General features: G+C 34.0%; 2 protein-coding genes across 3 annotated transcripts in view; one reads left to right on the top strand and one right to left on the bottom strand.

The window, feature by feature from the left end:
- Positions 1-1,141: 1,141 nt before the first annotated feature.
- LOC126807940 (small RNA 2'-O-methyltransferase) lies at positions 1,142-15,420 on the bottom strand. Of its 2 annotated transcripts, XM_050532832.2 has the most exons (8): positions 15,264-15,420; positions 11,731-11,903; positions 10,658-10,801; positions 9,851-10,098; positions 7,948-8,130; positions 5,846-6,017; positions 5,431-5,627; positions 1,142-2,960 (listed from the first exon to the last, which is right to left on the bottom strand). In XM_050532832.2, exons 2-8 carry the CDS (start codon positions 11,746-11,748, stop codon positions 2,792-2,794), a joined length of 1,131 nt encoding a protein of 376 aa, XP_050388789.1. In that variant the 5' UTR covers positions 11,749-11,903; positions 15,264-15,420; the 3' UTR covers positions 1,142-2,791. The 2 variants fall into 2 exon arrangements, with proteins under 2 accessions (XP_050388789.1, XP_050388800.1); XM_050532843.2 differs by lacking the exons at positions 7,948-8,130; positions 9,851-10,098; positions 10,658-10,801; positions 11,731-11,903; positions 15,264-15,420 and adding an exon at positions 6,205-6,450.
- LOC126807782 (phosphatidylinositol 4-phosphate 5-kinase-like protein 1) overlaps positions 15,345-26,281 on the top strand; it is a 36,837-nt gene continuing 25,900 nt past the window's right edge. Inside the window, exons 1-2 of the mRNA XM_050532612.2 lie at positions 15,345-15,524; positions 21,536-21,787. Of these exons, the coding sequence (XP_050388569.1) occupies positions 21,578-21,787 (210 nt within the window). The 5' untranslated portion in view covers positions 15,345-15,524; positions 21,536-21,577. The remainder of the gene's footprint in view (positions 15,525-21,535; positions 21,788-26,281) is intronic.

Genomic DNA, 26,281 nt, shown 5'->3' with positions numbered 1-26,281 from the left:
TTCTTACGACACCATTAAAACCGAAGAGGTTACCATTGATATATTTTGGCCAAGCAAAGTGGCTTCAGACAAAATGTTTTAATCCATGGGCAATTTAGTACAAATTCGCGGTATTCAATAAACAGAAAAGTAAAATTAGTGTTTTATTAGACCTGTGGCACTTTATTTTGCCAACTAGCTTATATAATTTTCCCCTACTTTATGGGGGCTCGTACACCTATGCCAACCATCCCATCTTGTCAAAACTGACAGGGTCATGTAGTCCAGCTCCTTGCAGTGTCTTCTTTTTATCTTTGTTTAGTTGTCTGATTCAGTAAATCATGTGTTAGATTGTATACAGTTCTTAGATCTACTATTTCCGTTTACTTTGGTTTCAGACAAAAGAAAACCACATAAAGGACAGTACCATTTGAGCATTGATGGGGTTTTCCCATCCAGATCTTTTCAGTATAATTCCGTTAGTAGATTTGTAAGACCAACAGTAGGCCAGCTGCAGTAATTGCAAGTTGTTGCTACAGAAAATATACAACTAGTCTCTTTTCACAGTAGGTCACCTGATTAGATCAGCTTACAGAAAGGTGACACTTGCAGCTTGTCAATGAATTATGGAAAGCCCTGATCCAGTCTATGAAAAAAAAAGAGAAAACTGAACAAAAAAGACAAAATCCATTGAAACTAGAACTGCGATGCAGTCATGACGGGTTTCACCGGTGCCACGTTACCCTAAACATATTTCACTTCCGGTACCAATGAAACCATTAATCAGGTTTCCACCTAATCATTGCACACATCAAATAAAATGGACGCCGAATCAACCAAATCCAACAATATCAATTCATTTTATACATTTGTTACATGTAAGTGTACAGTACGTCCGGTGATAATGAAAATGTTCAATTAGTTTTATGAAATCAGAAATGGCATAAGGCATCACATGGTGAAAATTTTATGTAAATCGAATAATAATTGCCACTTTTATAGACCGAAAACCATAAAAAGTGATTTGTAGAAAATCGTCTATTTCTCTGCAACCGTACAAGTTAGAAACCATTTTCTGGTATCTGTATGATCGTATGGGTTCATTCTATTTGTTGATTGGAATCAAATATCATAATTTTAAAAACATAACAACTCAGACTCATTTGAATAAAATATCTGTTTTGAAGGCTAAAAATACAGTTTTTGCCAAAATGACGTTACTTCCGGTGATAATGAAATTCTTAAATTACTTGTATGAAATCGTAAATGGCATTAGGTATCACACAGTGAAATTTTTTATGAAAATCGAATAATAATTGACACTTTTATGGACCAAAAACCTTGAAAAGTGACCTGTTGAAAATCGCCTATTTCTCCGCAACTGAACAAGTTAGAAACCATTTTATGATATCTATATGATCCCATGGGTTCATTCTATTAGTTGATTGGAATCAAATATCCAAATTTTAAATAAATAACAAATACGACTCACCTGAATAAATTATTTGTTTCGAAAGCTATAAATATAGTTTTTGCCCAAATTACGTCATTTCCGATGATATTGAATTGACATTACGCATCAAATGGTATCACTTTTATGATAATCCAATAATAATTGACTCTTTTACAGGCAAAATAGCGTAAAAAGTGACACTTGCAAAATTGACCATTTCTCGGCAACTGCTCATATTACAAACTAATTTTGAGATAGATTCTCTTCGTATGAATTAATGCTACAAGTTTATGAAAGTCAAAAAGAAATATTTTAAAATATGAAATGCCTGAATGGGTTGTAAATAGCTCAATTTTACATTGTTTTTTACCTTTAAACCGAAATGGCGCAAAAATGAAATCGAAATTAAAAAAACGGCTTCCGACATTTTTTGCCCCTTTACATGGCGCAACTTCTTTCTTTTTACTTATTTTAAAAAAATAATATTTGCTTTCCAAAAGACGTACCTAACCGCCAAAATTGTAGTTTTGGTCAAAATTACGTCATTTCCGCTGCTGACAGAAAGCTTTATTGGTAATAAAAAAGTTGAGACTTTGCACCATTGAGCATATGAACTTTGTTTTATACAAATCGAGCAATAAATAATTAACCTAGAACCCATTAACTGAATTAGCCAATAGCGGCCAAGGTGAATTATCGATACAAAATTTTTTCATATTTTTGCTCAAATTACATGACCCTTTAATTATAGGTAGAGTGCCATAAAAAAATATTAATAAATAAAAAAGTTTTTTGTCAAAATTTAAATTTTCAAAATTTGGCACCTAATATCTTCGAAGATTAATCGAAAATCAAAAATCTAAACAATCGTAGCTATGTCTCGGGCTATGTCAAAATGTATCAAATGTTAAAATCCGACAATTATTGTTAATATTACGGCAATATTTCAAAAAACAACAACTTCGGTGATTTCGGACATTTCGCATTGTCACAGAAAGTTCGAAATAGCTTTAATCTCTAAGTCACACACACTTTCTCAGTATAACCGAAGACATTGAGTTGATCCGACAAATAGTTTCTGAGATATGCTCAAGTGGAAAAAAAAAAAAATAATAATCAGAAGAATAATAATCTTAACAAAAACAATAGTGTTTCACACTGGCTACCTGTGAAACCCTAATAATAATAAGAATAATTTTAACAAAAACAATAGTGTTTCACACAAGCTACGCAGTGTGAAACCCTAATAACGTTATGAACAGACAGGAGACCAGCCGTCTAGTGATGACATTTCATAGAAAAGGTAATCTGATGAGTGAGGTAGTCTCTGATAATGCTACATCTGTCTTTAACAAAAGATTAATCCCAGTCATCTTCTTCTTGTTCACAGATACCTTCTACATCAGCATTCACTTCATCATCAAAATCATTATCATCATCATCATCATCAACACAGATGAACTGTTTTAAGTCAACTGTTATATTACATGCATTCTCTGTCAAATTATAATTCCTTTCTAAATAATCTCTGTAACAGAAAAATATCTATTTATAACCTCTCATCTTAAAGAATAAAATATCTTGTTGTGCACAGAGCTGATGGCCATAAAAACAAATGTTTATACAACTTAAAAGGCACACCACTCTCACCCAAAAAAAAAATTAAAATTTTTAAAATAACCTTATACTCCGAATTACCAACCAGCGGCTGCCAGGCAGGATATTCCCACATTTTGCAAGAGATGAATAGAGAACAAGCTTAAAACAAAAACGATTTTTTGTACAATCAGGGGCCATAATTCAGAAAGTTATGGTATGAAATGCACAAATATGAAAGGGGACTCAGGTTTTTGGAGTATAAAGATATGTTTTAAGTTTCATCAAAATCGAATAAAAATTGTTACCTTTAGAGGGTCCATAACCTTTGTATTACATATTTATACAAAATTTGTGTACAAAGAGCGGCTATTATGTCGGGCAGTTCCATTTCGATTTTCACGAAATACGAGAGAGAGAGAGAGAGAGAGAGAGAGAGAGAGAGAGAGATGGGGTTTAATGTCCACTCGACACAAACTAGGTCATTTCTGGACTAACATGTTTAATTTCATTTCAATAATTCGCTTGCGCATAGGGGTCTTTAGCAGTGAGAGGAAACTGGAGGACCCGGAGAAAACCCACGAGGTTGGACAGGCAACCCTACTCCTTGTCACGTACAACTGGGGATTCGAAACCACGGCAGTTGACTCAATGACAGGCCTGATGATACAGTTATGGTCCAATACATGCCAATATCAAAAGGAACCAAGATCTTTGGGGGATAGACCTATATTTCAAGTTTCATCAAAATTGGATAGAAATTGTGACCGGTAGAGTACGGGGCCTAAATGTGACAAACAATGCCAAAATAGAAGGAAAAATTTCAAATTTTATGTATTTGCGTGAATCCGTGCACCTAAATTGCATACGTCACGCTACTCACCTAAAACTTTAGTATAAAATAATCTGTCAACTTATCATGTTTGAAAAAAATGTTTTTTATTCTGTTGTGCGTTGGTCTAAGAAAAAAATTCCACCCAGGGAGAAAAATAGTCGGTCTCAAAATAAGTGCAGTCACTGCAGTCGGTCTCAAAATTATGCATCGGCGACTGACGATATGAATTAATGTGGTAAACAAACAATGCCAGAATAGAAGGGAAAAATCTCAAATACTTAAAATAAATACAAGTGCACCTAAATTTCTTACGTCACATAGTCGGTCTCAAAGTAAGTGCTCACTGCAGTCGGTCTCAGAATAAATGAATTAATGAGGTAAACAATGACAAAATAAAAGAGAAAATTTTTTTGTGAATCCGTGCACCTAAAATAACCTAGACAACTTGTCATGTTTGAAAAAAAAAAATTCCTGTTATGTTGGTCTAAGAAATTGAGAGAGCTTGTTACGAAGATTTTGATAACTTACATTATATTATTGATTGTCATACGAATAACATTAGTCGAACAGTTGGTAAAAAGTTATCGGAAGCATAGTTTGTTTCAGAAATACGTAAAAAAATCTTAAAATTATGAAATGTTAAGGCGATCTATTGAACTTAAGAAATTTTACTTGTTCCATATTTAATCGCAGTAGAAATTAAAACGTATTTTACTCATGTTGTATTTTCTGACCATCAGAATTCTGCAAAATCTTTCCCCATACCCCAAAGTCCAGTAAATGGCATTTCAGAGACCAAGTAAGCGCCCCCCGTGAGACAAAGTCCCCTCAGGCCCAGTCCCAAAAAATTAAAAGCTCAGTTACATATCTAAATTTTGTTCGTGTCATCATATTAAATGACATAAACTTTATATCAACTGGAATAAAACTGCTTTCCGAAAAGGTAACGATCGGTGAACAACTATAAAGCCAATTCCATCTATGTTCTACCGGGACGCCCTTGTGTTATAGCCAGTATTTTGTTGACATTCATTGTGGAGTGTAATTGTGGATCGCGCCCTAGATTTGGAACCGCCCCACCCGCACCCCCTATTCCCAGCTTTCAGATCAGCTACTGGCCCCTAGAAAACTATCATCTGTGGTGCTCGGCCCCTGACTGCGTCACTAGTATTACGGACATGTGCATCAGTCAGTCGCATTTTTGCTACCCCCCCCCCCCCAAACAAAATCTTTATGTACGCCCTTGTGTAGAGTGTGCACAAACAAATTGTGGACGTCCGGACCGACGACAATATACATCCACATGAAAATGTGGGCGTATAACAAACCCAGGTATTGTTCAACTAATAGCAAGACATATTGGAAATTTTTTATAAGGTGGTTTTTTGTGTCATAATTGGGGTGCCCACCTCTGTCCTAGGCAATAAAGGCAATGCTTCACAAAATTTGGGTCTATCCTGTAGAAGGTGTGTAAAATATTAGAGAGATATGGTAAGTGAAGGTAGATCATAATTCACAATGTATATTTTCCCCTTACATGTATGACAAATACTCAAATTTAAGGTACCTTATTTGATTTGGGCTAAACAGGGTTCCAACTTTTTTAATCTTTAATAATTCATCAGCAGATATAACTATAGAATCTTCAGCCTGGTCCTTCAAGGCTTGTAAACACTGTTGTCTGACATAATACTTGACTTCAATATCCAGTTCCTCTTCAACAGTTAATTTCTTCTCTTTATATGGGTAGTCGATTTCTGAAATCTTATAAAATTGAAATCATAATTTTAGAATTAATTACTTCCAAAGATTAGAATGAATATTCATTCAAAATCTAATAAATCTTTGGTTATTAGATTGATTCAAACATCGAGTTTATGGCATACCATATAACATCCATTGTTTTGGTTGTTTACAGGGTTGCCTTTTCAATGAAAACTATGACAAACTAGACAAGAATAAGCAAAAAAACTTCCAATTACCATTTTATAACAAAGTTGTAAAGATTTCTGTTTTTTTTCTGAAGGTGTTGTCAAAGCAACAGTAAAGATGGCGACCTGTGAACAATAACCAACAGAATGGAAATCATCCGGAGGATCTCCAATTCCAGTAATATCAACTTTGTAACCATACTTCTTGCATATTTCATTACACCTATAAAAAAAAAATGAAATAAAAAAAATCATGCTTTTAACTTCTGTAACCATTTGTTTTTCAAAAAAAAATGCATGTATATACATGCAGTAACATGGTTCACTTAAAAATTATGCCAGTCATTAGTTTACCTCAAATCAGCAAAATATTTTTGCATAGAAATAAAATGAAATGAAATGGGGTTTACCGTCCTACTGTTCTGCTCCGAACTGGGCTAATGAAGACGGGCATACACCATACAGTGTGCTATGAGGTCAATTTTGCCCAGACAGTGGCACTACGGCCTACCCTTATATCGAATTCCAACTGTCAAGGGATCTTTTACGTGCATGCCTATGTGTACACCGGACCGTGTTTTTTTTTTGTCCCATCCGAATGACTAGACAGCTGTCCTTGTCAGGCCCTCCTTCCAGCATCACTGACAAGGGGGAAACCATGCCGAAAAATCTGAATGAGAATTGAGAAAATGACAATGTTTAGCATTATGCCAATATTTTCATATATTTTTGACTTTGATTTACACTTAAAAACTATCAATGAAACTGAATCCATTGTGTTTTAAAAATGAAATGAAATGCAATGGGGTTTAACGTCCTACTGTTCTGCTCCTATACTGGGCTAATGAAGACAGCATTGTGTTTTAAGGTTAATATCTTTCAATTATCTAATTTTATGGTATTTAAATTAACTGACTGGTAACTTGTCCATTACCGGTAGAAGCTGTGAATGTGGGGGGTGGGGGGGTCAGTTCCAAATCGCACCCCTAATAAATGTCAATAAAATACTGGCTATAACACTGTCTGAGCACCCCGGTAGAACATAGATTGTATTGCCTATATAGTTGTTCGCCAATCATCACCTCACTCATAGACAGTTTTATTCAAGTTGACATAAAGTTCATGTCATATTATGAATGTTATTTATATTTGTCAACCTTAGTAGAGAGAAGTGACTATATAACACTGAGCAACCTGAAGGGGGGAGGGTCTGGGGGTAGCAGAATGATGATATAATGGAATCGAGCGCTGTAGGTGCAAAAAAATTCAGACAGCTACATATAAAATTTATGCAACTGAGTTTTTTTGCGCCACCAAATACTTTGGAGCTGAATGATCTAAACAGTTGTGTGACCGATCTGTCTTTATTAAACAAGAGTACTTTTGATTGTGTATTTACTTAAACTCAATCTAGTCTTTTATAATAGATATGTAATTTGGGACTGGGTCAAAGGGGACTTTGTCTCATAGGGGTGCTTACTTGGTCTCAGTCGCTTCCCCAGCCCTCAAAATCTGCGCCTGACATTGTCCCTTGCCAGGCCCTCAATCCTACATGTACATCACTCACAAGGGGAACCATGCCGCAAAATCCTGATGAACTTTCTTGGCCAATGCCGGGATCAAACACGAGACCTCAAGGATAGCTAGCCAACATCCTAGTCACTGAGCCACCGTGACTCCTACCAGTGAGTAAAGACTGATGGTAAATATTGTTGAAACGAGAGCCCTGATGTAGTTTAATCAATGCCAATGCCATATGTATAAGAAGTTTTGCCAATAAAAAGTAACAGAACACACACAGCACCAGAACGTCATGGACAAAAATAAGGTACACAGTACATGTCTAAAATTATTTTTTTTTTTTATCTAGATTGTTGTTAAACAAATTCATGATATGTCACAATGAAAATGGCTGATCTGTTATTCAAAACATTTGATTTAATTATTATTCCTTGACTTTGGCAGGCTTTTCATTCAAGATGCATTATTCAATAAAAATCACTTTATTCTTAGCAAAGATATGAATGTTTGAAGAATAACATAGTTTAGTTGGGTTTTTTTCTTGTTGCAAGTTTGTTTTCATTTTAAAAGAAGTGGCAATTACTCCAGATTTAGTGTTAGAATAATAAATTATAATGCCATTTACTACTTACCATGTTTCAAACTGACATCTTGACCATTCAAATTTATGATCCCAATGGCGAAACCCTTCAAAACCAGGAAATAAAACATTAAAGTCTGAATTTGGTGTTGTCACAATAATTAACAGTGGATGAATATTTTGAAATATGTTAACTGTAACTCCCTCTAGAACATCATCTGTTAAATGTTCAATTCTGAAAAACAAACAAATGAATCGCAAAAATTGGTAAAAGGCATCATAAAAAATAGTTGTTTTGTTTTAATTTGGCATTCCCAACAGAATAACAGAACAGATGAAATTTGATAGGCTTCTTCAACTGTGAACAAGGACAATAACTATGCAATGTGGTCTGTAAAGAGTTCACATTATCTAGAAGCAATAATGACCTTCCCATCTTTAAAACATAAGATATCAGCAGAATTCAAAACCATTACTATTCACTCAAGTTTCTGATGGATTAGATGATTCACACATTATTAGCCATTTCCTAGAAAGAGAGAGAGAGAAATAGGGTTTAACGTCCACTCGACACAAACTAGGTCATTTTGGGACTAACATATGGTTTAATTTTATTTCAATAATTCGCTTGCGCATAGGGATCTTTAGCAGTGGGAGGAAACCGGAGGACCCGGAGAAACCCACGAGGTTGGACAGGCGCCCCCTACTCCTTGTCACGTACAACCAGGGATTCGAAACCACGCCAGTCGACTCAATGACAGACTTTATGATACAGCGCGCGCACGCTAACTATTCAGCCATCCAACCCCCCCATTTCCTAGATATCTGGCGGACTATCTGATTGATGTGATAAATGTCCTACATTTAACCGGGCAATTTGTCTGAATTTCGATTTAGGCAAATTAAATTCCGATAGCATTGCTGTTATTCCCTAATCAGAATAGTGCTGGGTATTGCGACTGCAGTCACGATACGATACGTATTGCGATTTATGTGCCACGATACGATACGTATCGCGATTCATAACTAGGTCATAGATTTATCAATAAAACAACAAATTAAATATATGATTGTGTTTTTAATGAAGCTCGAACTTCACCGCAGGTTGAACTGGCTGTCTTCTTAATCTTAGCAGATGATCTTAGCCAGTCGACACTATGGTGTCTTGTCAAGTGAGTGCTGAGATTGGTTGTATTACAACAATATTTTAGAATAGTTTTGCATATTCTACAAACAACTTTCGTTGTGTCACCTTTTAAAAACCCAAAGTTTTCCCAAACTTTAGATTTATATTTCGCTGGAGGATTTGTTATTGCGACTGTGTTTTCCGCCATTTTGATTTTTACAAGAGCTACTATCTATTATATTTAAGTTCTAAATTTATAAAATTCTAGAGTAAAATGTAGTTTTATGTATTTAAATATGTATGTTTTATTAACTAAGCCTTATAACAAACTTTAAAATTCAGAAACAAAAGGAAAAGGCGTTAAAATGTTGTTAATCAAAACCTACGAAACTAACGGTAATTATGGTTGTGCGCTATTTATAGTAACACACATGTCAAGACTACTGGACATCGTTTGCGGAGTGTCATTGTTTTAAATAAAGTTTAGGGTATAATTTAAAGTTTTTAAAGTTCATAATATATTTGAGAAAACGCAAAAAAGAATTGTGAAAAATCGATTCGGCATCCCGCGATTCAATACAGGTATCATGAGACGGTGAATCGCGATACATCGATTCAACGATATATCGTGCCAGCACTAAATCAGAAAATGAAATAAATGGGGTTTAACGTCCTATTTTCTGCTCCATCCGCCCCATATCAGAAATTATTTTAAGGAGATAAACCAATTCAGCCAAAATGGTTTTAAAATGTGTAAAATTCGAAATTATTTCTATACCATATGTACATGTAGTGTTTATATATTTGCATCTGTAAACTTAATCCTTACATTTCAATTAGTGTGACAGCTTCCACATCAATCAATCTCCCATCCAACATGGCTGCACTTCCTGCTAACAGTTGTATACGAAGTGGGTTGCTACGACGATGAAGAAATTCATCAAGTTTGGGTCGAATAACATTCTGACAACTTCTCAACAAGTTTTCATTGATATCAACCAATGATATAGTCTCTAGACTTTCAACCGCTTTCATCAGCGTTAGAATTTTACATTCTGCACAGCCAAAGTCTACCACCTACAAGAATAAATTTATTATGTTAATTTATTTTACTTAAGCTACAAGAAATTTATTATGTTAATTTATTTTACTGAAGCTTGATACATGGGAGGTGGGACAACTGAATACTTGGTGGATGCTCGATTGTCAGTCTTTAACATCCCCAACTGACAGAATTGCAATCGAGTGAAGTGGAAATCAGTCCTGTCACAGTTCTGTCAGTCTCAACAACAGAGGTAGTGTGAGTAGAATCGAGATGAAATTAAACACAACAAAGATGTTTCATCTGTAATGGTTGGTTGAGATATTTTCTTATGCAGTTGGCGCAAGCGTTTTAGCCCAAAATTTCCCTTTTCATTTTATTGTCACTATTTATTTTATCGAAAGAATTCTATTCCGTAACATTCAATCGGGTATCCCCTAGGATTCTAATGTTAACCCAAGAGGAGTTGTCTTCCTAGTTGGGGATTTGTTTCTCCACTTGGAAGATGCATATACTATTGCTCCATTTTGTTTTTGATCAATGGTTAGGATGACCTGTATTTCTGATTACGGTTCAAACAATTTGGAAACTTACACTTTTGATTTTGTGCTGATCAAGAATCTTTCTAACAAAGCCATATCTTTGTATGTAAAGGGGAGGGCAAAATCTTGGACCTCCTAGACATCTTTCCTCTTCCATATGTTGTTTTCTATCATTTTTAATACATTCTTTTGTTTCCTGAAAAATAAAACCATCGAAAATAAAATTGTGTATAATGGTATTTCAACACAACATGTACATTTGTGGAGTGCCAAATCCATCCAAAAGTATGCTCAAAGTGCATGAGAAAATATCTATATACACAGTGAGTGGAAAGTCCAATTCTCATATCAGCTGTCATTTGAATGTGGTCAGAGGTAAACCATTCCAACATTTAGGAGCAACTACAACACCCCCATCACACCACGGACCTTTGATGTTTTTGTTCAAATTAATTCTTTTGGTTATTTTTTGGGTCTAATTCTGTATCTGCTCTCGGATTGAATACCTAATTCTGCCATTCGTTCTGTCCTTGTTTTTCTTCTACAGTTGTTCTGTCTAAATTTGACATCAACACAACATTATATTTATGATATTTGAGTCAATGTAGTAGAGCTTACAGTTAAATATGCATTATGTAAGATTTAGATAAAGAGCTCGACATTCTTGATATACTAGTTGAAAAATAGATAATGAAAAATGAATATATTGAAAATTTCATTCAAATTACATTATTCTGAGCAAAGTTAGGAGTGTTGGAAGATGTAGCATAGACTGTTTATTTTCATAGCAACGGTACTGGACAAACTTAATTATCCACTTTATCGTTAATATCTTTAAAACTTGCGGGTGTGCTAATCCATTTCAATCTCTGCCATCCTGTGGTCTAGAGAGTTGATTACTGACTTGTCATGTTAATAAATAGTAACAGTTTATATAACATTTGAAGCCAAAATAAAGACCAGCAATAGGGAGATTTAGCGCTTACATAATGCATCTTTAATGTTCCACCATATAATTATCAGGAAATGAGTTCAGGAATAGCAACAGGGTTTTACATAAGCTTGATCAGCATGTTTCCAATTAGTATATCGTTTATAAAAATAACAACCGAGACATACAGTAACCTTCTGATCTCCATCCATAGTGATGTAAATAATTTCAAGTTATTCCTTCTCTAATATCTTAAAACAGTTGTAAATTATGTTCATCCCCCCCAATCAAATTATGCTTTAGGTATCAGCAGACTAGGCCTCCTCTCTCTGTATATGTTACAACTTTACTTTACACGTTTCTTAACCTGAAATTATAAAAGAAAATTCTGATTAAACTTAAAGTAGCTAAGTCTCTAACTCAATATCATCCAAAGTCTTACACGTTGAAATTTGATCTTACCAGGAAAAGGCAGGCTTCTGATATCTAATATTTAAGACAAAATAAATATTTTACCATTGGTACACGAATCGTGTACCATAGTGCGTTTTAGCGTCATTTGCGACAAGTGACCAAACAGAACGAGGCTAGACATATTCAACTGGAGAGCCTGCTGAATAGACTGGAATAACCAGACGCTAGAAATTGCTATAGGGTTGAGACACATGCCTTATTTCGCTGGACATAACTGATTTGAAATTAGAGTCAAAACGGAAACAATTGAATGTAAATCAGTTTATATACAATCAGATTACATTATTATATGCGTTGCGACCCATTTGGGTCAATTTCTAGGTCCCAAATATTAGCGATTTAGCTCCTTTAAGTCATAAAATAAAGGGGGAAATTATCCTTCATAATTAACTCAGTCACTAATTATAAATGCATAGCCACCAACTGAAATGTGTTTGTTAACGAAAAAACTTACATGTATATAGTCAGAGATAATTCCTCCTATGGGAAACCTTTACGCACCTATATATATATGTATCACATCTCAAAGGTGATGTGAACTCAGTTTAGCGACGGATCAGACTTACTTGACGACTTTTCGGACTTGGTCTGGTGACGTTTTGGACTCGGTTGAATAATAAAATGACTGTTGAAAATTTGTGTGATATATTTGTAACAGCTGGGGTTTTTTTTCGTTTTTTATGTGAGGCCGATAGTTGTTTTGTTTCATTTAATTGATCGACGATTCTTGAGATCGCTAATAAAAAGAAAACACTGCTTGTTCTATTTTGTTTTGTTTCATCAGCAAGTATTGAACTTGACAATAAAATATTGTTGAAAATTGTGTATATTTAGTAATACTGCTAATGTTTTTATAATTGTGAAAGCCTAAATGTCTTTTACGTGTGTCGCTAGTTTTGTTGGACTGGAGTGCGGCATTTGATCTGATAGATCAATAAATCCTACTCGGGAGGCTTGAAACTCGATATGGTATATCCGGAGACGCACTGAAGTGGTTTGAGTCCTATCGGAGTGGAAGACAGCAGAGTATTGTTATTGATGCATCTCAATCAATGCCTAAAGTTCTTGATTGTGGTGTTCCCAGCATACATTGCACCAAATGGTGATATCATAAGTGAGATGGGTCTTAATTACCACCTCAATGCCGATGATATCCAGTTATATGTTGAACTTGATCCTTCACCAGATACCGGAATCTTGGTGTGTTCTTTGACTCGTCCTTCGATATGAAAACCCATGTATCCAGGTTGTGTAAAAAGGCGAACTTTCACCTGTATAACATTGGCAAAATTTGACCCTATATTGACCTTGATGCCACTAAAATGTTAATAAATATTTTTGTTATGTCATCTTTAGATTATTCTAATTCATTATTGTATTCTCTTCCAAAAGAGCTTGAAAATCCAGAATTGGCACCATCCTATTTATCCGATTTGTTTAAACAATATGTACCTTCTCGTTCCTTACGTTCATCTCATAAAAACCAACTTGTATGTCCACTACAGAAGTCAAAATTTGGTGAGAGAGCTTTTGCTTACGCAGCACCAAAAGAATGGAACAAATTGCCTCTGGAAGTCCAAATAGTCCAATCTTGGCTATTAAATGACATCTAAAAACCCTGTTTTTTACCTAAACGTTTGAACCCTAGCTTCACTTTCCATTTGTATATTGTAACTTGACTATTTCGTTGTATTCTTTTGTTTATTTGTATATACATGTAGGCCTATGTTTTTTATAATCATATCTACATTGTAAAGCGCCACGGGCAGTCAGAGTAACTGAATGTTCAGCGCTATAGAAAATGATTATTATTATTAACCACGAGTTTCATGTTAATATTTTCTTTCGTGTTTTGAATTCTAATAAATTCATCAGCTACTTTTTATATACATATTACAGATATAAAGAAATAAAATTTGTTCATTCTTTTCATAAACATTCAACATTGAAAATTTTGCAGTTCCTTGAGAGATCTATACGGTGCGTGATCCACGATTCCACATGCTGTACTTCATTGCGAGCGGTAAATTTTACCTGTATGTTATTTTTTATAAAATCATTTTTGGCTTATCATAGATTGATTTGACAGTTGTGTTCAACCTTTCCATTCAACTTATTCCTGAGTCCGAAACGTCACCTACCCGAGTCCGAAATGTCGAGGCCATATTTTTTTGAGTACAAAATGTCGTGACTTCGAAATGATGCGGGCCGAAATGACATGTAAATCTGACCCATGACCCAATAGTGTTCATGGAACATATAGGCCCCCTATCCTTAAAACAGATAAATAGATATTCCCGGTAGCGACCGGCGCGGCATATTAATTTACTACTATTCAGAAATCGAAAGTTGATTATTAATATTTATGGCTCACGAATGTAAACACAACACGCTGGGTTGTCTACTACTAGTAGGGTGACCCACCATAAATAAATATCTCCATATATCTCGACAATTACGCCACAATATTTATATATATGCCAAGCCTCAAATCAGTTTCACACAATTATAGTCACTGAATAAACGATCATGTTGTACTTAATAAGCTATGACCATTAATCATGTATAAATAATAGACTGAAAACTGATCCCAAGAGTCGTCCATAACATCCAGACACTTTTGAGTAAAAGATAGGTTACGTGCCCTGATTGACAGGTCGGGATAATCAAGACTCCTTTTTTACGAAACATAACAGAAAGCTAGAACAAGAAATTGAATTTAGAAATAAGCACGTTAGGTAGCTCAACAATCGTTTTAAGAAGCTTGTAAAAGTAAAATGAAACTACTGCTAGTATCATGTTCCTGTCTAATCCGAGTGATTCAGAGATATTATTTGTACTAAACCAAAAGATGCCGCTCTTAACGGTACAGTTAATGATAAAGCGATTTAAAAAAATGAAACGAACGTAATTTCTAAATCTGCTGTAATAACCAAGAAGCTTAATTTTACTGCTATTCAAAATCGTCAACAATAAATTTTTTACGGCTGTAATAGTTGATAGATTTGTAGAGAATTGCACGTGCCATGGCTATTTATAGTATCATACTGTCAGAAAGTTGGTCTCGGCACGGCGAATGTGCACGCTTCAGTGGTAGTCTCGAACTATCAGCGGTGGACTGTATTTCTGTGAGTACATGGGTCACCCTACTACTAGTCTAGTCATTGATTTCAACCACATACATGTACAAATCAATACTAATTTTATAACAGTGTCAAAATATTAACCACATATTCATGATTAATAAACCTACACTGCTTCAAGCTTCAAGAACCAAAATCATTAGCCTTCCAAGCAAAATGTCATTCCTTTCTTCCCTCTCACAGAATGAGAAACTCTTGCATTTGCAGGTCTCTTAACGAACTCCTGACCTGGACTATTTCAAGTCGCCTGTGTCATTAAAAATTGATAATTGAAGAGTTTCGAAGTGGAGTTAGAAAAGCTACAGAGCTCCTGTGTCGCAAAGGAATAATTATTTGACAGCAGCGTGAAATCAATACCGCTTTCAAGATTGGTAAGTATGTAGACGATAATTATATAGGAAATCATATTTATTTGCTAAATGAGCTTACTATTATAGTCACCAAATATGCTTTTTAATCACGAAACGAACAAGTTAGTTAAGGTGTTAAGCGTGGCGAAGACATGAAATGGCATGCTCATGCTGTACATCACTAGAAATGATTTCTTTTTCATTTTCATTGACAGTGGACGGAATGGTGATATATAATGAGGCATTAGGCGGCCCGTTCGGTATTTAATAATATTCAGGAAATGTGGAAGACTTTCATTTAGACCTGTCTTGAATGGGATAGTGTTGGAACAGCGACCTAGCCTCTTGGTAGAAACACATAATTGGTCACTGATTGGCATTATTGTTATTAAATTGTTACGAACATGACATATAAATTATAATATTGATTGGCAGTAAATTAGATTTAGATTAGATATTTGTATCAAATCAATCTTGGATCGTCAATAAAAATAATAAAATTATTTGATGGATATGTGCCAAATTTTAATGAGTCATAACAAGCAAGTTTGGATTTTGTTGAGAAAATAATTTGATTTAACAGAATTTGCACCTGACATGTTCAAATTACAATCAGAGAGGGATGACATCGGTGTGGGTTTAATACTAAATTAACTTGCCATATTTCCTTCTGCAAATTACATTCTAGAACATTTTTTATATGCCCACATTTTCATGTGGACGTATATTAAATTGTCGTCTGCCCGGACATCCACAATTGTTTGTGGACACTCTACAGTTCACAATTCTTATCCAATTTCAACGAAACTTGAAATATAGGTTTATCTCCCTAAGATATTGATTCCTTTCGATATTGGCATGTATCGGAACGTAACTTCATGGATTATGGCCCCTGACTGTAGGAAAAATCGCGTTTTTAGCTTTTGGACCCTATAGAGGTCACAATTTTTATCTGATTTTGTTGAAACTTGAAATGTAAGTTTATAACCCAAAGATCTCTGCTCCTTTCGATATTCACGTATATCGAATCGTAACGTCCTGAATTATAGCCCTGATTGTCTGGAAAATCGTGTTTTTAGCTTGTAAACCCTATAGAGGTCATAATTTTTACCCGATTTAAAAAAACGTTTGAATATATCACCGTTACACCCTAAGGATCGTTGTGTTCGAATTTCGTAAAAATCGGACCAAAACTGACAGACATAATGGCAATGGCCGCCCCTCATACTCAAATAGCGTAAAAATATGGTATATTATCAATGATGTGGATCCTCTTAAGAGGCCACAATTTTCTTCTGATTTTGATGAAACTTAAAATGTATGTAAGCTTATAACCCAAAGATCTTGGTTCCTTTCGATATTCACGCATATCGGATCGTAACTTCCTGAATTATGGCCCTTGATTGTACGAAAATCACGTTTTTAGCTTCAGGTTCCTCTAGAGATCACAATTATTATCCGATTTATAAAAACCTTCAAATATATCACCGTTACACCGTAATTTCTAATTCTAATTTCATGAAAATCAGACTAAAACTGTCGGACAAAATGGCCGCCCCCTCGTACGCAAATAGTGTATAACATCTGGTATATCAAAGTTGTGGACCCTCTAGAGGTCACAATTTTTATAACCCAAAGATATTGGTTCCTTTTGATATTCGCGCGTATCGGATCATAACTTCCTGAATTATGGCCCCTTCCTGAATTACGTTTTTAGCTTGTGATCCCTTTAGAGGTCACAATTGTTATCTGATTTAGAAAAACGTTCGAATATATCACCGTTGCACCGTAATTTTGATTTAGTTTGGATTTTGAAATATATCACCATTCCACCATAATGAATGTTGAAGTCGAATTTCGGGAAAATCGAAATGAAACTGCCCGACAAAATGTCCTCTCTTTGTACGCAAATTGTGTAAAAGTATGCAATACAAAGGTTGTGGACCCTCTAGAGGTCACAATTTTTATCCGATTTTGATGAAACTTAAAACATATCTTTATATCCCAAAGGTCTCAGTCCATTTTGAAATTTGTGCATTTCAGACCATAACTTTCTGGATTATTGCCCCTGATTGTACAAAAAATCCTGGTGGTTTTTTTTAGCTTGTTCTCTATCCATCTCTTGCAAAATGTGGGCGTATTCTGCCTGGCAGCCGCTGGTTAAGTATTAGAAAAGTTAATAAAGGTGTTTGGGAAGTATATCTGGATAAGAAATATTTCCGATTTAGAGTAAATGGGTATATAAAATGAGTAAAAGGCACCATATTCTGCCCTGATCTGTTTATGCTATGACGTCTTATGTAAACAGCGCATGCACCATCAAGCCAATGATTGACCCTGTATGATGTTAGGTCACATGTACATGTAAATGTAGAAGGCATACTTCAACTTATATAGGTCATTCATCTGATACAGAGGTAAAAGAAGGCTTTTGCAATACCGGTACGGTAATTAATAAAAAGCTAATCAGACAGCTAATTATTTCAAGCCTTCTAATTTGCACATATATGCTTACAATGTGCATGACAGATACCCAATCACACATCAGGAAAAGGAGTGTTATATTTGATATCTTTCATGCTTCCCATGGTAAAAATGTCACTATGAATGCACTGTGTTGTACATGTAGGTTAGAATTAGAATATAAGTAGTATTATGGACCAGTACGTAAAGGAGCTAAGTCGCTAATATTTGGGACCTAGAAATTGACACAAATGGGTCGCAACGCATACAATAATGTAATATGAATGTATATAAATTGATTTACATTCAATCGTTTCTGTTTTTATTGTAATTTCTGGATGATACTGAGTTAGAGACTTAGCTACTTTAAGGATTATTTGTCTGCAGGCTGATTCCCTGTTACTACTAATGTATAGATATCTATACAGTTTATAAAGTTATTGCAGACCTTGGGGATCTTCGTTATACATGTACTTAGCGTGTTTACTTAAGGGACTACAATATTCCAGACTTAAAGGCAAAATTGCTACAACTATACTATGTATTAATAAACTTCCAAGTCATACGCAAAAAAACAATTTTACCTAAAAACATATTGGTACCATATCGACCAATCTTAACAGAAGTTACATGTACATGTCCATGTTCCCATTACTTTCAATGGTATTATTGGGCTTCTGGCACATTGAGGCTTCAGAGTGGCCTGTCACAATTTGTATTTATAATAAAGAAATTATATGTAACTTGTTAATTCCTAAAATTATGATTTTAATACTCAATATCATAATGTGTAATTAACACAGTCCTTGGATTCAGAAGAGATTGATGGATTATTATAACTTTTCAAATCACATCCTGGCTTCACGTTTTCACATTTTTAGAAATTGTGAATCTTTTAAATCATGATATTTCTGAATATTAGTTATATAAGTTCATTGAATTGATACATTACATATTTCCTATTGGTGACAGAACATTTATAAATTCCATTAGTTTTCATTGACATTAAATAACAGATAACAAAATCTATGTTTGAATAAAATATTTGTTTGAGCACTATTAAAGTTGTGCTCATAAATTTCATAACAATTTATTTTAATTTCCATCTTTATCATACATCTAAGAACAATAGAGTCATTCCATATGATTTGGATCAGTGGTGGGTACATGACTGCCACCAAAAAAGTTATAAAAAGATATCTGTCATAGTGTATGACCCTAAACTAATAAGTCCAAAATTTTACCTCTCTAGGTCAAAACAAAAAACTGCTGAGATATGGCCATTTCAAATTAGAGTGCTGAAACGGATCATAAATTCAGTAATTCTTTTCAGGTTTTCAGGCACTTTAAACACATATTTCTAAGAGGAGTAAAACTCTCTAACTTTGTAATCTAAGACAACTTTAAGTGTAGATTACGAATTTAGCATCTCACTTAATGTCCAGTGCATACTTTTCACGCCACTATGTGGCAAAATGTGGAACTAATGAACAAATATTTTAAAATTCACTTTTATTTTCAGGATTTCCATAGCCTCTGGCAAAGTCACTATTGTATACACCTGTTAGGGGACTATTAAAATGAGTCTGTCCATCTGTCTGTCTGTCCATCACACTTTTTGGGACACAATATAACTCTCCTTCTAATTGAGCTAGAATGATCAAACTTGGTGTAGGTGTTTATTACGTCAATGCCTTGATGGAGTTCGAAGATGAGCATTTTCTGCTTAGGTTAAGCAGAGATAAGCAATTTGATTGGTTGATGCTTTGGGACAAGATAACTTTGATTCTATGAGAGTGATGAAATAATAAACTTAGTGTATAGTTGATAGTCAGTTTGATTGCTTATACTTTTGAAAAAAAAATAAATGTATGATTAATTAATTCATTAATTCATCCATTTATTTTTGGATTTCGGCGGGGGACATCAGCCTCACTGCTGGCTTGTTTTTTTCTCATTTGGGATGCAAAACAAAATTAGCACAATACAATCTTTAGGGTATAAGGAATAAGTATGCAAAGTTTCAAGACTACATAAGTACCGTACTTGACGGTACTTCAACTTTCTAAGTAGACAAAACAAGTTTTCACCTGTTTTTAAAGCAAAACTAAATTGAAACGACACTCCCTGGATCCCAAAAGAGTCTTTATTCTTATTCTATGTTAAGAGTTGATCTTAAATGACAAATATGAGAGGTATTAAGTCTTTCAGAAGTAATTATAATCTGATTGTCGAAACCCAAATTCCAATTCGTGAAGCGTATTTCCAAAATGATTGCATATTCGAAGTCTATGCAAACATTTACTCTAAATAGACACGTTTGAGGTGTATAGGTCATTTATGCATAATTTTAAAATTAACATAAAAAGTCAACAATTTCGATAATAGTCATTAAAACTTCATCACTGCACAGATTTCAATTGCCAATTTAAAATATTAGCCTTCAAATACACAAGTTGGACTTTAATGTATGTTATAGTAGGGTATTTGAAGTTTTATTATCAACTTTTTTCAGAATTTTAACCATTGTCCCACATGGCCAAAATTTAAGGAAAAATAGAGATATTTTGTATGTTTTCAGTGTGCATTGAATTTCGAGACTGAATATTTGTTAAAGTAAATATCACATCGACTCAGAATCTTTTGTAAATTGATAAAAGACAAACTGACATTAACTATATGCCAATTTTGAAGGTTGTGTATACAATAGTGACTTTGTCAGAGGCTGTGGAAATCCTGAAAAAAAGGTGAATAGTTCATTTGTTCCACATTTTGCCACCTGGTGGCACGAACTGTGTCAACTGCATATTGTGTGTGATGCTGAATTCGTAATCTACACCAAAAGTTGTCTTAGATTACAAAGTTAGAGAGTTCTACACCTATTAGAAATATAAGTTTAAAGCATCCGAAAACCAGAAAAAAATTACTGAATTTATGGTCCATTTCAGTCCCCTAATTTCAAATGGCCATATCTCAACAAGTTTTTGACCTGGAGAGGTATAATTTTGGACTTGTTAGCTTAAGGTCATGTACTATAACATATATATATTTGGTCCACTTGACATGGAATGACCCAGTATATAGATAATGTATGTCTACTTACTACAATGTCAATGATAATATATTGTATGTAAATTAAACTACATCATCTTTTGTATAGTAGAGAAGTCAGGCTTCCGTTTCATTCATACAGGTACATGTATATGGCAGATTTGACTGATTAACAGTGAAATTGAAGGGCTAGAAAACTTTAACCCTAAACCATAATAAATTCGGTTAAATATATATTTTTATAAATATAAATATATATAATTAAAGAATTACATAATACAAAAGAACAATCATCATATTCTTTGAAAAAAATATTTTGCTAAAGGGAGATAATCACAATACCGTAAAAATTGAATAACTGACCAAATTTTTAAGTGAAAGCTCTGGATCAAATCAAACACATATCTACATTGAAAATCCACAAAATTCTCAGATCAATTATCCGACCACATTATTGCCTGTACATATATATCGCTTCTTTCAATTTCTACAAATCATTTATGTATTTATTATTACAGCCATAAGTACTTTTGAGTGGCGTAAAATAAAATAACAGAAACATGGAGATGACAGAGATGGATAAAACAAGCCAATCTAGTCGAGCATCGACAGTCAAACAACGAAGCAGTGCATGGAAACGTTTGCGTAAACGGATGAGTCGTAAAGGTGTTGTCGAAGTGGATATAGATCACCATAGATATCAGATGTTGGAGTGTATTAGGAAGGGAATACGAGATACTTTATTAGAGCATTCAGATCTAGGACCAAAGGTGAAAAATTATTGCCTTTTTAAACGACCGTCATCCACTCTAACAGCTACATTTGTCATTGATTGATTTGAAATTGATATTATGTTGATAGTGACCCTTGTTTCACTTTGTAATCACCCGATTTGTATGAAATTTATATGCATCATTTAAATTTATGAAATTGAGAAGCTTATTGAATTTCAGCAATTTTCATTAATTACGTCTAGAGTTATGCCCCTTATTTAACTTTGTTAAACCTTGTGAACACTCTTACGACAAAATTTATCATCTGATCTGTATGAAAGTTATATGCATTATTTAAATTAGTGAAACGAAGAAGCCTATTGAATTTCAGCTTCTAGAGTAATGGCCCTTGTTTCACTTTGTTGAACTTTGTGAATGCTCGAATGACAAAAGTTAAAATCAGATTGTATATGAAATTTATGTGTATTATTTAAATTAGTGGAACGAATAAGCCGATTGAATTTCTGCAAAGTCCATTATTTACTTCTAGAGTTATGGCCCATGTTTCACTTTGTTGGACCTTGTGAATTCTCGAACAACAAAACTTATTAAATGGTCTGTATTCTATTATTTAAATTAGTGAAATGAAAAAATCTGATTTAATACCAGCAATTTCCATCAAGTACTTCTAGAGTTATGGCCCTTGTTTTACTTTATTGAACCATGTTGTAAACATTGGAAAGACAAAAGTTATCATTCGATTTATATGAAATTTATATGCATTATTTGACAAAGCCTGGCAAATTTCAACAATTTCTGTGAATTACTTCCAGAGTTAAGGCCATTGTTTCAGTTTGTAGAACCTTGTGAACCTTCATAATCAGATCTGTTTGAAATTACCTGCAAAAGAATAAATATTCGACAAAACTTGTCAGACAACCCTTATCAATTGCTTGGACGAATTAGCTGCTGAGGGCATATGTTTCATTGCCTGGCAACCTATCTTTGAAGAATTGAATGAAATGCAGTTTGATTCAATACTAAGATACAACTATTTTTATGTCTGAATGCTATATCTAGAGATTTTATATGCCCATATTTTCAGCTTGTGGACTCTATAGAGGTCACAATTTTTATCCGATTTTGTTGAAACTTGAAATGTAAGTTTATAACCCAAAGATCTCGGTTCCTGTCGATATTCGCGCATAAAAATATGGCATACAGATACCAGTCGTCGTATGAATCCTGAAAAATATTTCACCATATCGCAACAGGTCAGTACTAAAACTAACACTTATTACAGTATTTTTAAATGCCGTTCAGCGAATCTAACATCGTGCGGTAAAATAAACATTCAGCGGCAAAACTGAACGATGACCCAAAACTATCCTCCATCTTGTGAATGCTATATATATGTGTAGAGGTTACAGTTTTTAACGGATTCTTTTCAAATTTAGTTGAAAATGTTGGGGTCATAAGAGGATAAACCTATTGATATTCAATTCATTTGTACCGGTATCTGATCTTCTTTTCCAGACTTACCCTGTTTATCGAAAACCTTCTGAGCACAATAGAGGCTATAGTTTTTAATGGATTCCTTTCAAGTTTGGTGTGAAGCACTGTTGTCATTAGACTTACAAACTCTATCAATATTCAGCATTTGCGACTTTCCGTTCTCGCTTTGAGTGGTATCTTTGTTTTGGTGGAAAATGTTGGATTGGGGTAATGAGAAGACAAACCCTTTTCCAGAGTTATCCCCTTTGCCAAAAACCTTCTGAGCACAACAGTTTTTAATGGATTCCTTTGAAATTTGGCATTAGAAGACAAACTCTATCAATATTCAGCAGTTGTTGATTTCTGTTCTCGCTTTGCAATTGTGCATTTGGTCATTAGGAAGAAACTTATCGAAATTCAGAATTTCTTTCATGGCAAATCCCCAAGTTTTCTCCACCATGTTTATAGACAAATTTGCTGATGGTGAGCATACATGTATATGGGTGCCTGATATGCCCCACACTGATCAGCAGTGAATTTTCGCAAGGCCGCTATAATTACTGATAAGGATGACATCGATGTGCTTAATAAGCCAGAAATATTAACTTTTTTTCCTGCAACAAATTAAATTCTAAACCATTTTTTTTATGTATTAGAAAAATAAATTAAGGCGTTTGACGGATTTGTAGGTAAAAATTATTTCCTATTTATTGCAAATAGGTATTAAAATGAGTAAAAGTCTCCATTCTGCCCGAACTAGAATGTCTTATATACACAATGCACACGCCATTGACCCAATGATTGATGCCGCGTGATGAGACATCCTGTGTTAAAGGTAGTCATCTTTTACAGAGATATTAGAACACTGTCGTAATCCTATGTGAAACTGATTTTATATGCCCTTGTTTATGTTCTACATGTAATTTGTATGTGGTGCACTTGCCCCTGTTGTAGCAAGTTTCATAGTGTTTATACCTGTATTTAGACATAATTTGAAATAGATATTAAAACACATTGCTGGTTGAGTGCCCTGAATATGACTCCTCATGAATCAGAGAGAAATAATATATAATATAAATCAAATATTTTTTTTCAACTTAACTACACTAATAATATCATTTCTGGCTATTATAAATTATTTTTCTTATAGATACATGTACATTATGGAAGATTAGATAAAGAGCTGACAGTTCTCGATATAATAGTTAAATAATAGATCATGTAACAGGAATATATGCTAAAAATTTCAGTCAAATTACTTCACTCTTAGCTGAGAAATACTCATTTTTATACGCCCACATTGAAATGTGGTCGTATATTGGCGTCGCCCCCCTGTCTGTCGGTCGGTCCGGCGTCCACAAAGTTAATATCCGATTGACTTTAAATTTATACACAGTGTTTAAGGTCATGAGACGAAGTAGCCTATTGATTTTCAGCGATTTCCGATAATTACTGCCAGAGTTATCGCCCTTGATCACTTCAAAAAATCTTGTGAACGCTCTAGAGGCTAAAGTTAATATCTGATTGACTTTGAATTTATACACAGTGTTAAAGGTCATTAGACAAAGAAGCTTATTGATTTTCAGCGATTTCCGAAAATAACTGCCAGAGTTATGGCCCTTGATCACTTTGAAAAATCTTGTCGTCGCTCTAGAGGTTAAAGTTAATATCCGATTGACTTTAAATTTATACATTGTGTTTAAGGTTTTCAGCGATTTCCGATAATTACTGCCAGAGTTATGGTCCTTGATCACTTCAAAAAAACCTTGTAAATGCTCTAGAGGCTAAAGTTAATATCCGATTGACTTTAAATTTATACACAGTGTTTGACGTCATAAGACGAAGAATCATATTGATTTTCAACGATTTTCGATAATTACTACCAAAGTAATAGCCCTTGATCACTTCAAAAATCTTGTGGACGCTCTACAGGCTAAAGTTATCATCCCATTGACTTCAGATTGATACACAGAGTTTAAGGTCTTGAGACAAACAAGTATATTGATTTTCAATGAATTTTTAGGATTTGAACAGCTAACACTGTAAACCAGGTATCATTTAATCTTATGTATCTAGCACTAATTTCTTTCACATTCGTTTAATATCCAATCTTTGTTTAAAAATTCGTAAAAACTGTTTAAAATCACCATAAATCGTTTAATTTGTACTTCTGTCAAGTTTAAAGCTGACCATTCAATTTTGATAATGAGTGTCCCAATTCACAAGTGTTTAATTTCTCAATCACTGTTAAAAAATAAACAACCCAATTGATTAATGATGTATAATGATTAATTTTTGAACAGTGGTCAGGAAATTAAATACTTGTAAATTGGACACCTATTATCAAAATTAATCAGTCAGCTTTAAACTGGACACAAGTACAAATTAGATGATTTTTGGTTATTTTAAACGATTTTTACGAATTTTTAAACAAAGATTTGATATTCAACGAATGTGAAAGAAATTAGTGTAGATACACAAGATTAAATTTTACCTGATTTACAGTGTAAATCCATGATGTTAAAAGTATTGTATACTAAACATTAGCATGGGGCAGAACTTTATCAAACCCAAATAAATTCTGATGGTTTTCTGATAATTACTTAATGGGTTGTTACTCTTAATCAGATTTTAATGTATTATAAATGTTTCATTACCGAAAAAAGTAAAAATATGCGACAACTCTTGTTGACTGCCCGGACGATTTAGCTGCTGTGGATGTATGTTTCATTGCCTGGCAACCTATCTTTAATAATATTTACCGTTACAGGTTTATATTAGTTTATACAACATTTCAGGTCTAAAGAAAGACCTGCAGTAGGCAGATTTCGTTCTTGCATAATGTATATTTAAGAAATGTCTATTACACATGTATGTAGATTAGTGCGATCATAATGTACATGTACATAATATATGTGAGGATATTTCATATTTAAGATGTTTTTGATACTTTATACCGTAAATATTCATTCTTTAAAATGCACGTATACAACTCCTTTGATTAAGAGAAAGCAAAATAGTTTGAATAGTATACTGTTAAGCTTCCTACTCAAGGGT

The sequence above is a fragment of the Patella vulgata genome, chromosome 1, assembly GCF_932274485.2.
Source record: "Patella vulgata chromosome 1, xgPatVulg1.2, whole genome shotgun sequence".
In the NCBI taxonomy this organism is placed as follows: Eukaryota; Metazoa; Mollusca; class Gastropoda; family Patellidae; genus Patella; species Patella vulgata.
This window is presented reverse-complemented; position numbering and strand designations above follow the sequence as displayed.